The following is an 18,854-nucleotide window of genomic DNA, read 5'->3' on the forward strand; positions in this document are numbered from 1 at the left end:
GTTGAAAAGACAGCGCTCCAATAGTTTGGAGTGGTCGATCCACCAGTGCACATTCAGATGAACAATGAGGAAGATCTGCACCCAAACTATGAGACTCTGCTGATGCTGAAGTAATGGTGACTTTATGCTCCACTGAAGGGCCCTCATCTGGCATATCTCACCAAGATGTTGCAGACCACATGACCATGAAAAGAAGCATTCGCAGAACCGGGGCAGGAAGAATTGGAAGATTAAAACAGGCATCCCACCGGTCTTCCACATTTGGAGACAGCAGGACTTCACTCAGAGAATGCATTAACCACTTGTCCTGTTAAATTCAGAATATGACAATCCCGGCAGGGTCTCAGGCGTTCATCCATCTTGAGAACCAAGAACTAAAGGGAAAAGGATCCTGTGCCCCTTTCTTTCATAGACATCACCTCTCTAGCCCCTTTGCTCAACAAGGCTAGTACTTCAGCCTCTAGAATTGAGGTGTGAGTCTGACAGCATAATATAATAGAACATGGCCAGCCAAAAGGAAGGAACTGCAAAGGTAAGGCATGACCAAGCAATCCGTCAGACTCACCTCCCAAATGATGTTAAAATAGACTTAACCCTGATCGCCACCACAAATCCTGCCCCACTGGAACATGCTATTACAGGGGAGAGTCAAGAGAGGTTTTAGAGTAGCAAATCCAAGAGAAGATAATTAAGACTGCATCTGCTGCTGTTACTTTTTTGTCCCCTAGATCTGCCCCTTATCCAAAAGGAGCAGTATATCTGCTGGGGTGTCTTAAAACTGAAATGGCTTTCTGTGCTGGGACTGAACTGTCATGGAGTTGCCACACACGGCCAATAGTGTTGGTGGTTCTGACACACTGGGAAGGCTATACCGAACAGTCGAACTTTAGCTCCACTGTACTTTAAGCACTCTAGGGATGAGTTTGATTTCTTGCTGACAGCTGTTCACCATAGAAGGGCATATGCATGATTGTGGCATAGACATTTCCAGAGAAGCCAGTGGAACATTTCAAAGCATATCAAACAATGTGACAGCCATGCCCATGGACCCAGCAATAGTATCCATAGAATCCAGACCGCACTTAAAGATTCTGTTGGATGCACCCAATCCGTCACTGACAAGATTTATATACAGATTTTTAATGAGTTCTGACAAACTGGCCATTGATGATGAATTCCTATGACGCATGAACATACTGGTCCAAGAGACAGATGACATTTGCACTGTCATGAGAGTCAGTTTGCAAGGAGTAAAGACATTTTGGCCCATAAAATCAAGTTTCTTCTACTATCTATCAGGCGGTTCCATAGGACTTCGATAACCAGACTTTACAATGGAGAATGAGAGGATAAAAAGCAGGAGTCACTTAAAGCAAGTCTTTGTAATCTGGCTGTCTGGAGTGGTAGGCCCAAAATAGATCATCTCTCATGCTGCTATGAAAGGATCAAAGAGGGCCTCATTAAAGAGGATAGTTGCAATACCTCTACTCCTAGAATTAGCCTCTGCAGAGGGCTACGTTAATTTCAAAATGTATTTTGCTTTATGCCACAGGAATAAGGATTGTCCCTTTCTGGTGAGTGCAACGTTAATTTCAAGATTTCTTTTGCTTTATGCCACAGGGATAAGAATTGTCCCTTTCTGGTGAGACATTTGGTCACTTGTCTTGTGTAAACCTAAATATAAACCGGAATTCCAATCATCATCATCCTCTGAACGGCCACAATCTTTGCAAGGCATTGCAAGGGCTACTGAGTCGGAGCCAAAGATCATCCTCATTCTGGCAAACCTATGAGCCCTTGGGAGGTGCTCTGGTGAGACAATATCATTAAAGGGCACCCTAAACTCTTCCTATGCCACACACATAAAATCTTCAGTCGGCAGCTTGAAGAGTGGTACCAGAGTTGACTCCATAAGCAATGTCAGCGTCTGTGCCAACAGAGGCTCCAAAGTAATAAGGTTCAGTGCCTTGGCAGGCTTGGACGTTTTAGAAGACTCTGATCTGTGCAAGGACAGCTATAAAGACTGGGAAACGCTAACCTCACCTATGTCATAGTAAATATATGGTTCAATGACTAGGTTAGGTAAGGTATCAGGAAATGTTTCAAGGCTCCTCCTTCCTATGGTGCTTTCTGTGGTTTTTGTGGGAGGTGGAACATACTCCCATAGGCATCTCCCTGCAGGCCTTAACCAGGAACAACTTGGCCTCCTTCTCTTTGATGGCCCAGGTGGAACAAGGTACAAGAATTGCAGAGTCATGTTCCGATCCAAAATATCACATGCAGTGGTCATGTGGATCCAAAAGGAACATATTTCAACACGGCTCGAAATCCAAAGGTTTTGGAGGAGACACTTGACCTAGTCACTGTCTAATGATATGGAATTTCATTGGTGAGACACCATAGAGAGAGCTTTGGACCTTCATAGCTGAGGCATGGAAATACAGGAATGAATGTAAGAGGGCTGGTTTGCATCCAATATACTCTGGTGTTATCATGTCATAAGGTGGAGTTAAGACTAGAGCCACATAGCTGTATCTGGTGGTGCTGAAGGGCTACTGCTTGGGAAGGAAAAAAGCTTCTCCACAGCAGTCAGAAGCCTGAAGAATAATTCTTAAGGTGAGTAGTCGGCAGGAAGATGCATTCATCAGAATGGTGTAAAATTGAGTTGGAAACATCATTTGCTTGTTTCTTAGGAGAAACATCATGGATAAATATGCCTCTAGAGACTTAATGCAAGAGGCCAGGGCACATAGCTTTTGGCGTTCTTCCCTATGATAAGCAGACCGGTCTTGCTCGGGTTCAGTTTCAGTTTCACCAAATGATACCCCAGTCCACAATTACAGCACAGATGTTGGAGCCTGCTTGAGATCCTGACAATAAGCATTCATAATGTCTGCAGAAATCAACATCCTGAATATCTAGTAATACTTATTAATGAGGCAATATACTGAAATAGTCCTCAGAATGGCACAATAATGGGAGTCAACTAATTTCTAGAAGAGAGATTCAAGGCTCCAATGTGGACTTTATAATGAAATGTGCAACTATCATTCTTAAGAACAATATTTTTTATTCAAGGATGTTCTTTTTCTCCAGTTTAATAGGACCAGCATTGGAGTCACGTGTGCTCTGATCTTAGCATGCCTCTGTTGGAGAATTTAAAAGAAAACACATTCACAATAAGGGGAACCTTTTTTGAAAATGTGAAGTTTGGGTCAAGCTCCATTGATGATATAGTTTTCTTTTGGAGTGGGTCAGTGATACTAATATAAATCAATCAATCAATCAATCAGGGAATTGTGGAGCGTGCTACTCACCCGTAAGGGTCTCAAGGCGCTGGGGGGGAAGGGAGGAGGTAGCAGCTCTGGTCAGTAAAAGAGCCAGGTCTTGAGGGTCCTCCTGAAGATGTGCAGAGTGGGGGCACGTCTGATGTTGATCGAGTGCTCGTTCCAGGTCTTTGCTGTGATGTAGGAGAAGGCTCTTCCACCTGTTCTGGCTCTGCGGATGAGTGGGGTTTCGGCGAGGGCAAGGTCGGCGGATCGGAGGTTTCTATTGGGTACGTGGAAGGTGATTCTTTTGTTGAGATATTGGGGTCCGGTGTTGTGGAGGCTATTTTATGCGTGGGTGAGTATCTTGAAGGGTACTCTCTTCTCGACGGGGAACCTGTGGTGGTCTCGCAGGTGTTGGGTGATGTGTTCGTGTCAAGGGAGGCTAATGACGAGCCTAGGTTGAGGTGTTCTGTATGGTCTGGAGCTTGTGGAGCAGAGATTTGTTGATCCCGGCGTAGAGGGTGTTTCTGTAGTCCAGTCTGCTTGTTATGAGTGCATGGGTGATGGTCTTTCTTGATTCGGGGGATCCAATTGAAGGTCTTGCGAAGGATGCAGAGTGTGTTGAAGCAGGTGGAGGCGACGGCGTTGATCTGTCGAGTCACGGAGAGGAAAGAGTTGAGTATGATGCAGAGATTCCGGGCGTGCTTTGTGGGGGTAGGGGCTGCCGATGGCAGTGGGCTACCAGGTGTTGTCCCATGCAGATGGGAAGGTTCCGAGGACGAGGACTTCTGTCTTCTCCGAGTTGAGCTTCAGGCAGCTGCTGCTCATCCAGGATGCGACGCCCTTCATTCCTTCCTGGAAGCTTATTCTGGTGTTGAGGGGGTCCTTAGTGAGGGAGAGGATGAGCTGGGTGTCGTCGGCGTTGGATACTATGCTGAGCCCATGCTGTCTGACAATGGCGGTGAGGGGGCCCATGTAGATGTTGAAGAGCGTGGGCGACAATACTTGGGGTACTTTGCAGCTGATCTCTTTGGGTTCGGAGAGAAAGGGAGCAAGTCTGATTCTTTGGGGTCTGCCGGTGAGGTTCTGCTTTAAGAAAAACAATGTAAAAGGTGAGGTATAACAATCAAATAGGTCTGGTGATTTAGAATTAGAGTTATAAACAAAATCTCTCGATAAGAACAGATTATTGCATTAAGATAGTTAGCAAGAATATTGATATTTACTTATTTGTCCCTGTTATAAGGAATACAATGGAAAAACAAGTCACAAATTGCATATTATAATTAATGAACACAAGTCTGCCATTAGGACTAAGAAAAAAAAAGGAACCCCATTAGTAGAACACCATTCTGTGAATAATCATAAGGAGAGTGATGTTAGTTAATTTATATTGGAAAATATTGAAATAAGGCGTTGAAGAGATGATGTTAATTCAAGGACAATTGTGTAACAATGTTTATGTCCAAATGTAATTCATATAGAATATGGTTGAACAGCAAAGAAGAATGGCAGCGCATTTTGAAATAGGAAGGTCCCAGTAAGATGTAATTTATAGTCATGAATGAATGAATAAATACAAGAACTAATGTCACTGCTAATGGTGGATCTTCTTGCAATGTAAGTGGATAAAAGGCTCAGAATATAGGACCTGCCATACCTTTAGCAAAAGGTGTATCCATAATCTAATACATTACTATCGCACATAAAATATCCTTGCTAATTTGGGTGGCTATTATCATGGAGGTGGACTACATATTTAGTATATAGGATTTCCACGTTTATAGTGAGATTAGTGAATATATATATGTATATATATATATATATATATATCCAAGATTCAGCGTTTCTTCTCCGTGTACCAGGAATCCTCCACGCCACAGACCACGCAGACACGGACCAGATTAAGGTGCTGTTTTCTTTATTTAGTGCAAGTTAGCACCACGTAGAGGCATGGCTTAATTAAGGATGAAATTATTTCATATAGCATATAGTCCGCATGGAGCATATGTACTTAACTTTAAGTACAGGGTATAATTAGGGATTAGATCTAAAAATTGGTCCTTGAACATCTAGTTTATTGATACAATAAAGATGAAGATTAGACCTTATGAATAATGGTCTTGTTGACAGTAGGAGTAGGTAAGTGGTGTCATGCCTGAAATAAAAATGGCACCGGTTTAGGACTCGTTCGATTCAAACCCGCAACTATGAAGTGAGGTCATAAAAGAAGGCGGCCAGAATCGTGCGAGTGATAGTGATGTTACGGAATCAGTCAACTGAACAAATATCAGGCAGTTAACTACCCTGTAAAAACTGATGCACCCTTTTTGATGGTCTTAGTGTTATTTTGATTGTTGGATCCAGCGAGTAAGGCATATTTAATGTCAGAGGTGAGCCGACAATGCGAGCTAGGTATCCCATGTGTAACCAGGGTTGGTATTTAGGCTGTTGTTGGCTGTATATTTGTGTGGTTTTGCCTTGGCTGCAGGTAACAAGACTCCACCATCAGTAGATTATTAGGCTTCAATGGAGAGAGGACATAAAACTTAAGTCTCCCACAAGACTGACTGAATCTTGGGCGTGTGGATTTCACTATGAACAGAGAAAAGTTTAGTTCTGTGGACAGAGTAGCTTTCTAAACACAGGGACACCAGACAGGCTGACACCAGACAGGCTGTTAGAGTGAAATTTAGTATAGTGACATGACCTTCAATAATCCTATTTTAACTATAATTTTGCTTTGGTTTACAGAACAGAATGTTGTCATGTTAACTCCCTGGCAGAGTTCCGACTTTGACTGAACGGAAAACAGGTAATGTATTTAATATTTCATTATTGGATGTTAAAAAAAAGATTACACCTGTTAAGATTAAATTCTTTAAGGTAAGAGTATATCTAGATGAACAAGCTAAGTATTTTTAAGGTTAGGCACAAAATTGCTGAAATAACTAGTATGCCACCACAGAATAATAAAATAGGGATTTGACGGGGAGTGTTTTTAGTTTTTATTTTGAAGTTTGATTTTTATGTAGGCAAAACACTTGGGCAGTTGTCCTGTTGAGAATTGCATCATGATTCCCATACATAATAAAGCTGGAGCCCTAGGAGGTGAGTTTATTATCTTGTTATTGTGATCATGCGATGCAATTTAGTTGTATGTGAGACTATGAATGAAAACCATAGCTTTGCTTATCTGCAGAATAAATGGGATTGTAATGAATTTTGAACTCTGACGGGATAATAGAAATTAAGCATTAAAAGATTGCCTCAATAGGCGAGTTATTTGATTATAAAAATGTAGGTAACACCTTTCAAAACATTTCTCAAAACAAAATGAAGAGTCTCCTTTATATTTTTGATATTTTTCTATGAGCCATTACAGGCGTTGTGGGTGATTGATCATTATTTTTAACAACAATATTAAAGCACTCATATTGAACAAAAGATTTTTTTAAATATATCTTTATTGCCCATCTCCTGTTAACATGGTAAACACCCATACCTTTCCCCAGCATTGCTACTTTAATTGGCTCTTCACATTGATTAGTATATTGTGCACACAGAAATACTAAAGAAAAGATATGCAAGTGACTAGGGTAACCCAAGACTCGGAAATAACCCAATTTGTGTTATTCTTTATTGGAGGCAGTCTAGTTGGCTATGGATTTTAAATGTATAGAGCCACACTATACGTAACATAGTAAGATATCTAAAGCAAATGTTATATATTTTTTAAATAAATTATTTTTATTGAACATATGCGTCAGACAGAAAATAATATGGTGTACATGCTGGATGCCTTGACATATACATCTTTACAGTGGGTCCCACATTTCAGAGCTCCCACCCAGCCCACCACAGCAAATTTAATTTTATGGTTTATGATTTTTTTAAATAACAACTTTATTCAATGTATAGGATTGGTAGAAATACATCAGGAACATAAGGATATCATTGGTGTGAATAGAAAGATTGAATATTATGTTTAAAAATGGGAAAAAACATTTTTTTTAGGGATCTATATGTATTTCTTATGTAAATTAGTTGTTTTTTCCTGTTGTTTTTAGATAGGCTTTATGTGTTATATATGACTGTTTATATTTTACAATGACTGAAGGAAGAAAAAAATGATTTAATGTCCAGAAGAAGGTGAACAATAGAAATGTATCCAACCACAATGAGTCTACAACTTTTTTTAGTTCAACCTGACTTTACTGAAAGATTGTGTATGGCGAATTAGTTCATAATTGTATAGTGACATGATTTAGATGTGTATGATTTTCAAGACTAATTAATTAATTTGGAGGGGTGTGTCCAAGATAGTGGACGGGTGAGAAGCCTATCTCAGTCTCGCCATCCCGCCACCTCTACCGCAACAATTTGCACCCCTCCAGCCACCAGTAGCAGGTTCCTGCAGAGCTCTAGTGGGTCAACAGCGCATAGGGCTCAGTGGTGACCTGAGATTCAGAGCCGAAGCCCCCAATCGCAAGAGAGCTGCGACGAAGGCCGAGTGACTGCAGCCACTAAGCTGAGCGGCGGAGTTGTGGATAAGCCGAGGGGGGCTCTGCTGGCTTGCAACTGCCCAAAGGAGGTGGCGCCCCCTGACCAGACCGGAGAGGATTGCCGCAGCGGGAAGCGCCAGGCGTGGAGGCGCTCCCCATTCTCTGCACAGTGACCCCGCGCAGGTGTTGGAGAGCGGAGTGAGGCCGCAATTGAGCACTGGGCCGCTCAGGCTGCAGCGGGAGATAGCGCTCCTGACGAGAGAGGTGAGGAGTCTAGGCCTCTCACAGGAGGCGGTTCGGAGGTACTGCTCTACTGTTACCCTCCTAATGTGTCAGACATTGCTTCTAACTCTTCTGCTGCGATCGGAGGCCCCGTGAGGAGATTGGGGCCTGACAAAGGGAAGCATGGTGCGCCTGCGAATGTGTGGGGTTCAGGGGCGGGGAAGGTGAAGATTAGGGGCCCAGAAGTCCCCCCTCCCCATGCCTTTGGGCCCCCGGGATTGGACTGGTCTTTCCCCTTTTTAAGTGCACCGGACCCTGTCCCAGTCTGTGGAGAGAGGAGGGTGGCGCGTGGGATAAAGCGGTACATGGGTGAGTGCCCCGGGAATGCATGAGTCTCTGGACTGGAGAGGGGGAGCATCATAGCAAGAGCCCACCAGGCACCCCTCTTAACCTGACTGAACGAGGACCCAGCACTTTGACAACTGGGCACATTGGGCCTGCCAGTGCATTGGCAGGCTCCTGGGGCCTGGTGCCTAATGGCCTTGTGGAGCATTGGACCAGGGTTCGGAGAGGCTTGGGCACAACAGGGGGGGTCTACCACTACCAGCTCATGGATTGACGTCAAGGGGTGACACTCTCCCCGGCGCTGGTTCCCTGAAGTGGAGCTCTAGTTGAGAGATCCCCCTATGCTGCGGTGGTGATCGCAGGAGGCCCCAGGACCCGGGATCCTGCGCGACAGATGGGCCCTTTCTTCGCTCCTGCTGCAGTGGCAGAGACCTACAAATAAGTTTGTTTGCTTAGCCCGGCAAGGTTCTGGAGACGGTGCTGAAATCACATCAGCGGTTGCGGCACTAAAGAGGGAGGCCACCGCAGAGCTGTCGCATGTTGGGCTCTGCCATACGCTTGCTTGCGGATCCCTTGGGAAGCTGCATGTGTTCCTGAAGCTTTGAGGTTTGTCCTAATAGACCTAAGGGATCGAAACCAAGCTTCTGACTGGACTCCGACTGAGCTCCCTGAACCGGTGGCCATTCTTATTAACAGCAATGAAGTGACTGCGTAGTTGTGGATTCTTTGCTGCTCTTGCAGTCCTTGCCCCTTCCATTCAGACCGACACCATGTCTGTGAATAGAGCAAAAAAAGGATTGATCACTCAAGGACATGTTTGTGAAACAAGGGGGGAACCCCAAAAGATAAATCGCCTTTGCCTGAGGGGGAGCGGCAGGCGGTCTTGGAGGATGGAGAAAGCCTGGTTACCAAGCCATTCTTAGAATCCCTCTTTGCATCTCTCAGAGGAGATCTACAGGCCATGAAGGTGGAACTATCCACGGGCCTCCGGGAGGTTCTCAGAGACTTCAAGCAGGTGGGGGACAGGGTGGCCGCCATGGAAGATCGGGAGTCCAAATGAGAGGAAGAAATAGAATGGCTGCAACAGGAGGTCCTGCAGTTTAAGGAAAAACACGTAGATCTCCAAACCCACAAAGAATACCTAGTAAATCGCTCCCGACAGAACAACGTTCAGATCCGGGGGGCACCAACTCACTCTGAGGGCACGAATCTCAGAGACTATGTTGCGGCCTTTTTCCAACACATTCTGTCAACTTGATCGAGTGCACGGAGTGAGGCACCCCAGGCCGGAGCGGGATCCGCCCGCAGACATTTTTGACTACCAGTCAGTCCATTTTAGCGGTCACTCTCCGGTGCTGTACCAAGACCTCTCAAGGTTCAGCCTACAAAAACGCAGAAACTTCTGACCTGTCACTGAGCATTTACACAAAGCATGCATAGCCTACTCCTGTTAGGATCATTTTTCACCTCGATGTAACGCTACACCAATTAAGATCCCTCACAGAGGCCTGTCCCATACTCAGCATCGTGGAGCCCTCAGAGATACTGTGCAAAGTCAACTCCCCCGATAGCATGATACTGAAGAGTTCTGGATGGAGATGCATTAAAGGGGTTCCTAACAGAGAGAAACCAAATTCTGAAACCATGGCCAAGGAACTCCTGTCCATACTTCAAACTCCATCTGGGAGACCACTGTATCTGAAGTCTCATGACGATGAAAGGACCATCTGAGATCACTTATAGCTGCCAGGCAGGAGGGCTTCAAGGCGGTGGGTTCGGAGAGGACTGACAACCATGAAGGTGCCTTTCTCGATGTCCTACACTTCTAAGATCAGTGCTTCTTTGAAGATGCTATCTAACCAACCCGACTTCCTTCCATGGTATAGGGTACAATTCAGATGTGGAAAACACCATGACCTGTTTCTAGGACTATTGACATATACCCATTATTTTATCTTCTTAACCTTTATTAATTGATTTCTTGTCACTTTCGGTCACATCCTTGTTACAGATTTATAGATGGCCTAAACAGTTCAGTTCATTCAGTGCTCATACCTTCTTCATTACCTGTTGCATTTTGACCTTCGTTCTGTGTTGGTGCCTATCTTTATCATTGAAACTTGAGTGCATAATGCTCAGTAGTTACTGCTTCCACAGCCTTTTAATTACATATGCATAATGGGCACTTCTTATGCAAATACTTAATAAACATATATTTTTTAAAGTCAGTTACAGTTAGAATGGTAAGCAGGAGCATTACCAATGCTCCTCACTGGAGATGAATCTGGGAAAACTCGGAGATCTGGCTCATAGCTAAGTAGAGTAAAGTTTTTTTTAGATTAATGATACAGGGGACACAACAAACTCTATCAACTGTAACCGTAACGAGTAAACTCACAGCCATGGCTGGCAGAATAATGTGGGAAAGACTAATGATAGAAGACTAGCTTGACATGAAAATCACAGAGCTGGTGTAGGCCAATAAGGTGTTTCACGCGCTACAAGAGTGGAGGGAGATAACGAAAGCCAGGTGACATCTTAACCTTTTGTGCGCATTAGAAGTAGACCCATACTTCAAGTTAAAAGAATTATTTTATGAAGCGGGATCAGACAAAGATTCCGAGTGAAGCGAAGTGAGGGCCATATTGTCCAATTGAAAGAACCTCTAGGTAGTCTGGGAAAAGATTTGATCTGGTAAGACATTTAGACTGTCTGGGAAAATGTTTTGCCTCTTTAGTGCCAGGGTAATACCTGAATACAGTAATCGCTAACTGAAAGGTGACCAGTTAACCTTTGGAAAGGGTCACTCTCTGAGTGGTACTATGTGTGGCATTTTGTGTTTTTTTCTAACTTTTGATTGATAGAAGCTAGAAATAATGGGTATTTTTGCGCAATCTGCAACTGCTTCAGCAGATTGTGCATTATGTGTTAAGTGTGGTAAATCCTCAGTTATGCAGAAAACGCTGCACCCACAGAATTTCATAGTTCCAGTGTCCAGGTCATCATAAAAAGATTCATGAATAAAATGTCTACGTTTGCTGCATCTGCAATTTCTGGTTGCAACCAATATACAATTGAAGACACCACTTTATACATTTCATCACTAGAACTACGACTCATTCTGCATCTATCTGTATGTAAAAAACCTCCTCCCTCCAAAAACCATACACATTTTCCCATCCATGACCACTTACGCTTGGTTGATCTTGCTAGTGGGTTCTGAGAAAGCATTGGTTGGCTAACAGATTGTGGATGAGAAGGCTGAGGTGTAGAAACTGGCTGGGAGGACCAATCTGAAAAGAGAAAGCATTTCATTATTAAAAAAACGACTTAGCAGAGAGAAGCAGTAACAGATTAGAAAGGCATTAAAAATAATGCACAGTGTTCATGAGTAATCCATTATCACCAACCTGATACCATGAGCCGCTTGTACATTCAACCAAAAGTAGTTTAGTTCAACAGCTTTCCTAAGATATCCCATGTAAAGAGGATGTACAAGAAGAATCCAGGCTACACTGAGTGAGAGAACATCAAACCACAAAAGGACTAAGCAACTCACCTGTGAATTTTTCAGTTAATCAAAGACCTGATGCAAAAAGTGAAAATATAATTCTCCCTCATAGAATTTTTTATAATACTAAAGCAACAATGTGGTCTTAAAACACATTTTAACAAGATACAATTTTAATTTAAAAAAATCTTTTAAGGATAGCTTAAATAGAGGAGTCAAAAACATTGTTGTCTGTTTTGTTTTATAAATAAAGCCACTTCAAATCTGGTCACTATAGTACATTTGTGGGACTTCACACATCTCTTCATTAGCATATTTATGCCAAAAGATACAAAAATGACATGTTGATAATAACAAACTTTCCAGTTACCCAAAATATATCGATTAAAACCTGAAGATAATAAAAGCATCCCCAATTAAATACAACTATGGCTAAGCAATAACCATAGTAGGGGCTCTCTGTGCCCTTATTGTCATAAACCAGGCTCCCATGATGTAACTAGCCACAGGCTTGTAAATGGTTTGTGACTCTGATTTGGTGACAAGTGCTTCTGTGCAAGTTGTAATCGAGAACTGTTTAAACAACATAATAAGACATTTAGGGGCTCATTAGGATGGCGGACGGACCTGCGTCCGCCCGCCACCCTAGAGGAGGAAGGGACCGTCCGCAGGGGCAGCGGCGGTCCCTCCAGTGCAATTAGGATGTGACCGCTAGCCTAGCGGTCACATCCTCAATATTTAACATTGCGGCGGGTGCTGCTTGAAGCAGCACCCGCCGCAAGGTTAAATATGCATGCTTAGCAATTGCATGCACAAAGCGGCAGGCACCGCGCGGTGCCTGCCGCCTCGTGCACGCAAATGCAGGGGGGGTACCATAGGTACCCCCCATGTGCACCTCCCACCCCCCCAATCACCCTGGGGCCCGCAACGGGCCCCGAAAGAAATCACCGTATGCCTTTCCACGGCGGAGAATCCGCCGCGGAAAGGCATCTGTTTTCCGCCATCCTAATATGGATGGCGGTGTCTGATAGACACCGCCAGCCATGTTAGAGCTTTTCCGCCGCGGTCGGAAGGCGACCACGGCGGAAAAGCTGCGGACTGATTTTGAGACCCACCACCATCCTAATTTGGCGGTGGGTCTTTTGTGCCTCCCCAGCGGTTTTCCCGCATCCTCCGGGCCGGCGGTGGCTTCCGCTGGCCCGGAGGATGCGTGAAAACCACGATCGTAATGTGCCCCTTAGTACGTAAACGCTTAGTGTTAGTGCTTAACCTACCCAGGGATTGTGATTGATTCTCCCTACAGAGAATACTTCAAGCACTGCTCTCAGGTATGATTCTCCTTAACGAGTGTGGTTTAAGCACAACCAATACAAGACCGGGACTAGTGCTATAAGATCAGAAATAGGGACCAAGCCCATTTCTGATTATAAGGGAAGGAGCAGTGTGCCAGGTCTCAAATGTAATAGCTATCTCAAACAAGCATTGGCAAAGCCAATAGGTCTCACCAGTTGGCTTTGCAATGCTTTTTGCTGACTCTGTTCAGCATTTAAACAGTGGTGTGCAACGCAGGGAGGAGGGGGGAGGGGGGCTTGGTACCTCACTCCAAACACAAGCGCTAGAATTAAAGATTTTAGGCATGGAAAGTCCAGAGTCACAGGCTGTTGAGCCGACGCTTAACTCAAGCCTGGTTCTTCAGCTCTAAAGTCGGTAGCTGTGGCTGGTAGCCACACCCTCACTTACCAACTGGGAAATGCTGCAGGTCGGGTGTAGTGGTCTCTAGAAGTGCTTTATTAAATTATTTGTTTCAATCCTGACGCACTGGTAAAGGCGTCACTCTGGCAGGCAGGCTCGGATCCTCTTTCTTGACATATTAATGGGGCTCGGTGCAGTATTGATGGTCTGAGGTGAGCGGCTCTCGCCGCAACGAAAAACCAAAGCTGCCGTCCGCTGCGTCAGACTCACTACTTGCACAGCTGGCAGTGGTTCCAACAGTCAAGGTGCCACCCCCGGGATCAATGTGAGAGCATGTCGGGAACTCTGGTTCTATTTGTTTATGGCTGAGATATACCACCTGGTGTGCAGATCCTTAAATCTACAGCGCTGTCGACGAGCAGATAAACAAGCATTAGCAATGCAAAGGACTCAGTGTCCTTCACATTGCCTCTAGCCACGTGATGCTTGCGTGTTTGGCTCTTTAGAAATCCTGTGCTTTATGAAAGGACACATATGGTGCATATAAGTAAAGAACAAGCAGCTCAAGATGAGTGGTGGGGGCGGGCAAAGGGAGAAGAGGGGGAGTGGTGCAGAGGAGACAAGGAGGCACAGCAGCTGCCGCCCTGCGCGCTGCTGCTCGCTCCCGCAAGCAAAACGCTGTGGGAGTGAACCCTTACAAAAGAGGTGGGACATGCACCCACCTTTAGCCATCTGCAGGCTACGATAACAAAATGACACAGGCAACAACCAACCCGATGCGCGGGGGGAGTCCGACCCACACAGAGTAGTTAAGAGTGCTTACAAGAAGCCTCGCCGAGCAGCGTATGCCACAGGAGCAAATGTTGAACTTGGAGGAGGTTTCGGAACCCTACTTTGAAGTGGAGGTAATAAAAACTTAGCTCTCATGGTCTTCGGACACTTTTCTTTGACTTTGGGGTGAGATGTTGTTCCGCCCTGCCGCCACCTCCATCCCCAAACTCCCATCCCATCCAGACATATGCCCCACACGTTCACACAAGGGGGGGGATTGTAGCACAGGCTTTACAGGAGCTCCTGGTCTACAAAGCCCTGGTGCAGCCATCCAGGGATCATGTGACCTGGAAAACCAATGAGCTCCGGGATCTGTATGGGATACTCTTGAAACTAAATTCAGCATGATGAGGACAGTGAATGCATCGACTTGGTTATCGACAAATATATACTTGTACTTTCCTGTTGTCTAGTCCCCTGAAACATCATCTCGTAGACGCTTGCAAATGGCTGCCACCAGGCCTGAAAATCCTACTAGGTCTCCAGCATTAACCTTTGTATCCTGTACTGCTGTCCTAGCATGTCTGCTATCTGGCTTTTGTTTACTGGTTTTGTAATGTTCTTTCTCAAAATGAATGACCTGCAAATTCCATGCAGTATCGTGACTAGAACAAGTAAATGCAATTACAATTAGAATTACTTGTGCAAATTATGAGCCGGACAACAGTTCTCTAAGCCACAGGTTAATTGGCCTTTATCTTCCCGTCTGTCACTGGCTTTTTATCGTTCTGTTTCTTAGCCACGATGGCTTTGTGTGTCTAATGCGCATCTCAGGTCTCAAGCAGCGTGGCTCGGGTGTTTTAGTGATGACGAGAAGTTGTCCCGGCGTGCGTTTACATACAGATCTCCCCTTTAATTACCAACCAAGGTATCCTCTTCTTATCAGACATCAAGGGGGGCACTATATGCCTCCATGGTTAAAGAAATATGCCGAAAGGGCTGATAGAACTTGATTCCTGAAGAGGACACCTTGATGTATAACTTACACTTTCTTCTTTGGATTACCTAAATAGGAGATTACAAGGAGACAGTGCGGAAAGGAACAGGATACTGCGTTTGAATTTGATTGTGCTATTGATATGCCTAATAGGCATTGGATTTACAGAGGAAATTTTTGAGGTTTTATTAGTGTATAAAGATTGCTCAGCATCCAACTGTTGGTTGAAGATAAGACTTCCCACAAGTTTGAGTGCTGCCCTGAAGAAGCCCCATGTGAATAGGGACGAAACGCGTAGGCTGTTTTCATCTTGGATTTGTCATCCTGTTTTATCAGAACATTTGAGTAATTAAAGAATAAAGATGATGAAAAACAATCCAAATTTGAAAGTATTCAGTGTGTTATATGACAAATAGAAGTTTTTTGCTGTCATTTATTGTAAGTACAAGCATGTGTATAAACTTTGGGATTTACATGAGATCTTCTTAGACTCTTGCATGATGAACTCCTCAAAATTGTGGAACTTGTATGTATATATATTTTCTTTTTTCCGGTCGGCCCAAAGGAGTGAGCATGTTCAAAAACGTCTGGGGCAAACAGTGTGCAGGTGAAGTTTAGGCCATAACAGATATTGTGACACTGACTGGTTTTCGCTTGCCCAAATAAGTGGTTGATAGTTCTGTGGTGAAGCATGTCCCTCCATTACTGGTTTTCTATGCGTTATGGCGAGTCTAGTGAGTTGGTGCTTTGGAAATTTCAGTCTTGAATATAAGATAATAAGTTAATTGTGCATGTCACAACAACCTTCTACTCATGGGTCTAGGGAGGTTTACTATTCTCCCTATTAATATTCTCTGTAGATAGAGTAATTAGGATTGTGTTAGAAAGTCATTAATAATCTGTCTTCCCCGTCTTTCTGTTGTTAAAAAATGGTCAGTTTTTACATTTTATGTTGCTTCTGTCGAATTGCAGTACTTGTCTGCTCCATATATGGAGAGGTGGGGTGCAAAGGGAAAGCCATGTCATCGTTACATGCCTCTAGTCCAGTAATAGCACTAAGTTTGCAAATTTGGATTTTAGTCTTCCCTTTTGGGTGTGGGCATAGGGCAAAGCAGACACACTATAGGTTTGCAAATATGGGCTTTTCTGGTGAGTTTTGTTGCTAGGTTTGTGACCTTCGACCAATGTGACTTTAGGGAAGAAGATGTCAACAACCTATGGTAAATAGTCTGCATTGATTAGGTTACATCTTGGGCAAGTGTTCAGTACAATAGGGAATCTGTGATGTAGGCATTGCAGCACCAGATAAGTTTGATGTATTGTATAAGGTTGTGTTGTATCAATTTTAATCTTATATTTCTGGAGACCCTGGCTGAAAATCCCAAAGTGAAGCACCATTCAGAGTGTCATTTCCTTGTCCATTTATGCCTCAGTGGTCATGGGGCCATATACACAACTGCTTTTAATAGTCACAAATGGAAAATTGGGCTGTTTGTGACAGCTAAAAAGGATTGTAGCATGTACAAACCCTATTTTGCGAATCGGTAACCTTTTAACGACTGTCAAAATAGGGTTTGCGAGTAGATATGAGGAAGGCGTGTGCCAAGGGCGTCCCTTCCTAATAGCGAGCCGCAGGGGGATGCATGATTCTTTTGTGACCGTAAATGCGGTTGCAAACAAATCGCAGTTACCACCAACTGCAAGCTGGTCGTAAGCCATTCCCAAAAGGGAAAGGGTCCCCTAGGAACACCTTCACTTTTTGTGATCGGGGCAGCCAACATCATTTGACCACTGCCTGTTGTTAAAAAATTATAAGAAAACATTTTCTCTATTAAACGCAACCCGTTTTCCTTTAAAGAAAACGGCTGTAATTAAAACAAGCATTGGCATTGCCAATAGGTCTCGCTTTTGGGCCCTTATAAGTAGTTATGCAGCATAATTTCCTTGTTGCAACAACATAAAATGTCGCATGCATAAACACTTAGATGGTCCCAAAAGCGAGCCCTATTGGCTATTTGCAATGCAATAAGTCTTGCATTTAGGCAACTTTAAGCTGTTGGCATAGTAAATGACAATGCCTTTTCAATTTATTGTAAAAGTAAAAATTTTTGAAAGTTATTGTCATTTACAATGCCATTATGTTCAATTTAAGTAAATGGGAGACCTATAGCATTGCAAATGATTGTTATTTATGATGTGTAGCCTGGCGTTGCGTGTGTGAGTGGCGTTGCGTGTGTGAGTGGCGTTGCGTGTGTGAGTGGCGTTGCGTGTGTGAGTGGCGTTGCGTGTGTGAGTGAGTGGCGTTGCGTGTGTGAGTGAGTGGCGTTGCATGTGTGAGTGAGTGGCGTTGCGTGTGTGAGTGGCGTTGCGTGGATGAGTGGCGTTGCGTGTGTGAGTGGCGTTGCGTGTGTGAATGGCGTTGCGTGTGTGAGTGGCGTTGCGTGTGTGAGTGGCGTTGCGTGTGTGAGTGGCGTTGCGTGTGTGAGTGGCGTTGCGTGGATGAGTGGCGTTGCGTGGGTGAGTTGTGTTGCGTGTGTGAGTGGCGTTGCGTGTGTGAGTGGGGTTGCGTGTGTGAGTGGGGTTGCGCGGATGAGTGGGGTTGCGTGGATGAGTGGGGTTGCGTGGATGAGTTGCGTTGCGTGTGAGTGTGGTGTTGCGTGGATGATAGGGCTTGCGTGGGTGTGAGTGGCGTTGCGTGTCTGTAAGTGTTGCTGTGTGGGTGAAAGTGGCACAGAGCCTTTGATGTGGCCTGGCGCAGGAGAAATGCTGCTGCTGCTAATTAAATACAAGAGCGGCCGGGAAGCGGCCGGGAAACACAAGTACGGCCGGCCACATAATTAGGGGAGGAGAAGCCGCACAGCACACGCTGGGAGAAGCCCTTTGATGTGCTGTGCGGCCGCGATGCGCGCTCTGTGCTGGGGGAGGGCCATTAGCCTGAACTCGCGGCAAGATCAAACGAAGGGTGGGAGGGACATTGAGGAACAGATGGCCATGAAAGTGTATGGACCAAAAGCGCATGCACGTGCACTCGAAGAAAACGCCACGAAAAAATGCGGTGGTTTGACAATCAGTTTGAGCACTTGAATTCTCGCCATTTCCCATTCCCTAAAAAGCAGGCCACCATAACTGTGTAATTGCCCATTCCTAATGGGTCCCAAATTGGGACCTGCCTCATGAATATTGATGAGGCAGGTAATTTGCAAACCCTTTTGGAATTGCATAATATGTCTGAGACACATTAGTACATACCATTATGTGGTCTAATACCCTGAATTGTAATAAAGAGTTGTGGTTAACTTCTTAGATTCCACCGTCTGAAAGGTAAGGCCGGGACATCATGCGTCCGGTGGATCTGTTATCCTCAGTCCAGTTAGATCGACTCATTAAGAGAGGCATAAGTTAAAACTTGGGCTGTGGGAATAGATTTATGTGCCCTAAAATTGTTAAACATGTGGAGTGATGTGTTGTCAGACAAGTCACCTTTTCTGGAGACACCGATTCATTTCACAAGTGCCTTTGCAGTTTCCCTAAACCTATGGTAG

The 18,854-nt window shown here is 44.5% G+C and overlaps 1 protein-coding gene across 3 annotated transcripts in view; it reads right to left on the bottom strand.

Annotated features, from left to right (window-relative positions):
• ICA1L (islet cell autoantigen 1 like) overlaps nt 1-18,854 on the bottom strand; it is a 399,387-nt gene that overhangs the window by 32,799 nt on the left and 347,734 nt on the right. For all 3 annotated transcript variants that reach the window (XM_078680242.1, XM_078680241.1, XM_078680240.1), the window contains one exon: nt 11,536-11,634. In XM_078680242.1, coding sequence (XP_078536368.1) covers nt 11,536-11,634 — 99 coding nt within the window. The remainder of the gene's footprint in view (nt 1-11,535; nt 11,635-18,854) is intronic.

This window comes from Lissotriton helveticus, chromosome 3_1 (assembly GCF_964261635.1).
Source record: "Lissotriton helveticus chromosome 3_1, aLisHel1.1, whole genome shotgun sequence".
NCBI lineage: Eukaryota > Metazoa > Chordata > Amphibia > Caudata > Salamandridae > Lissotriton > Lissotriton helveticus.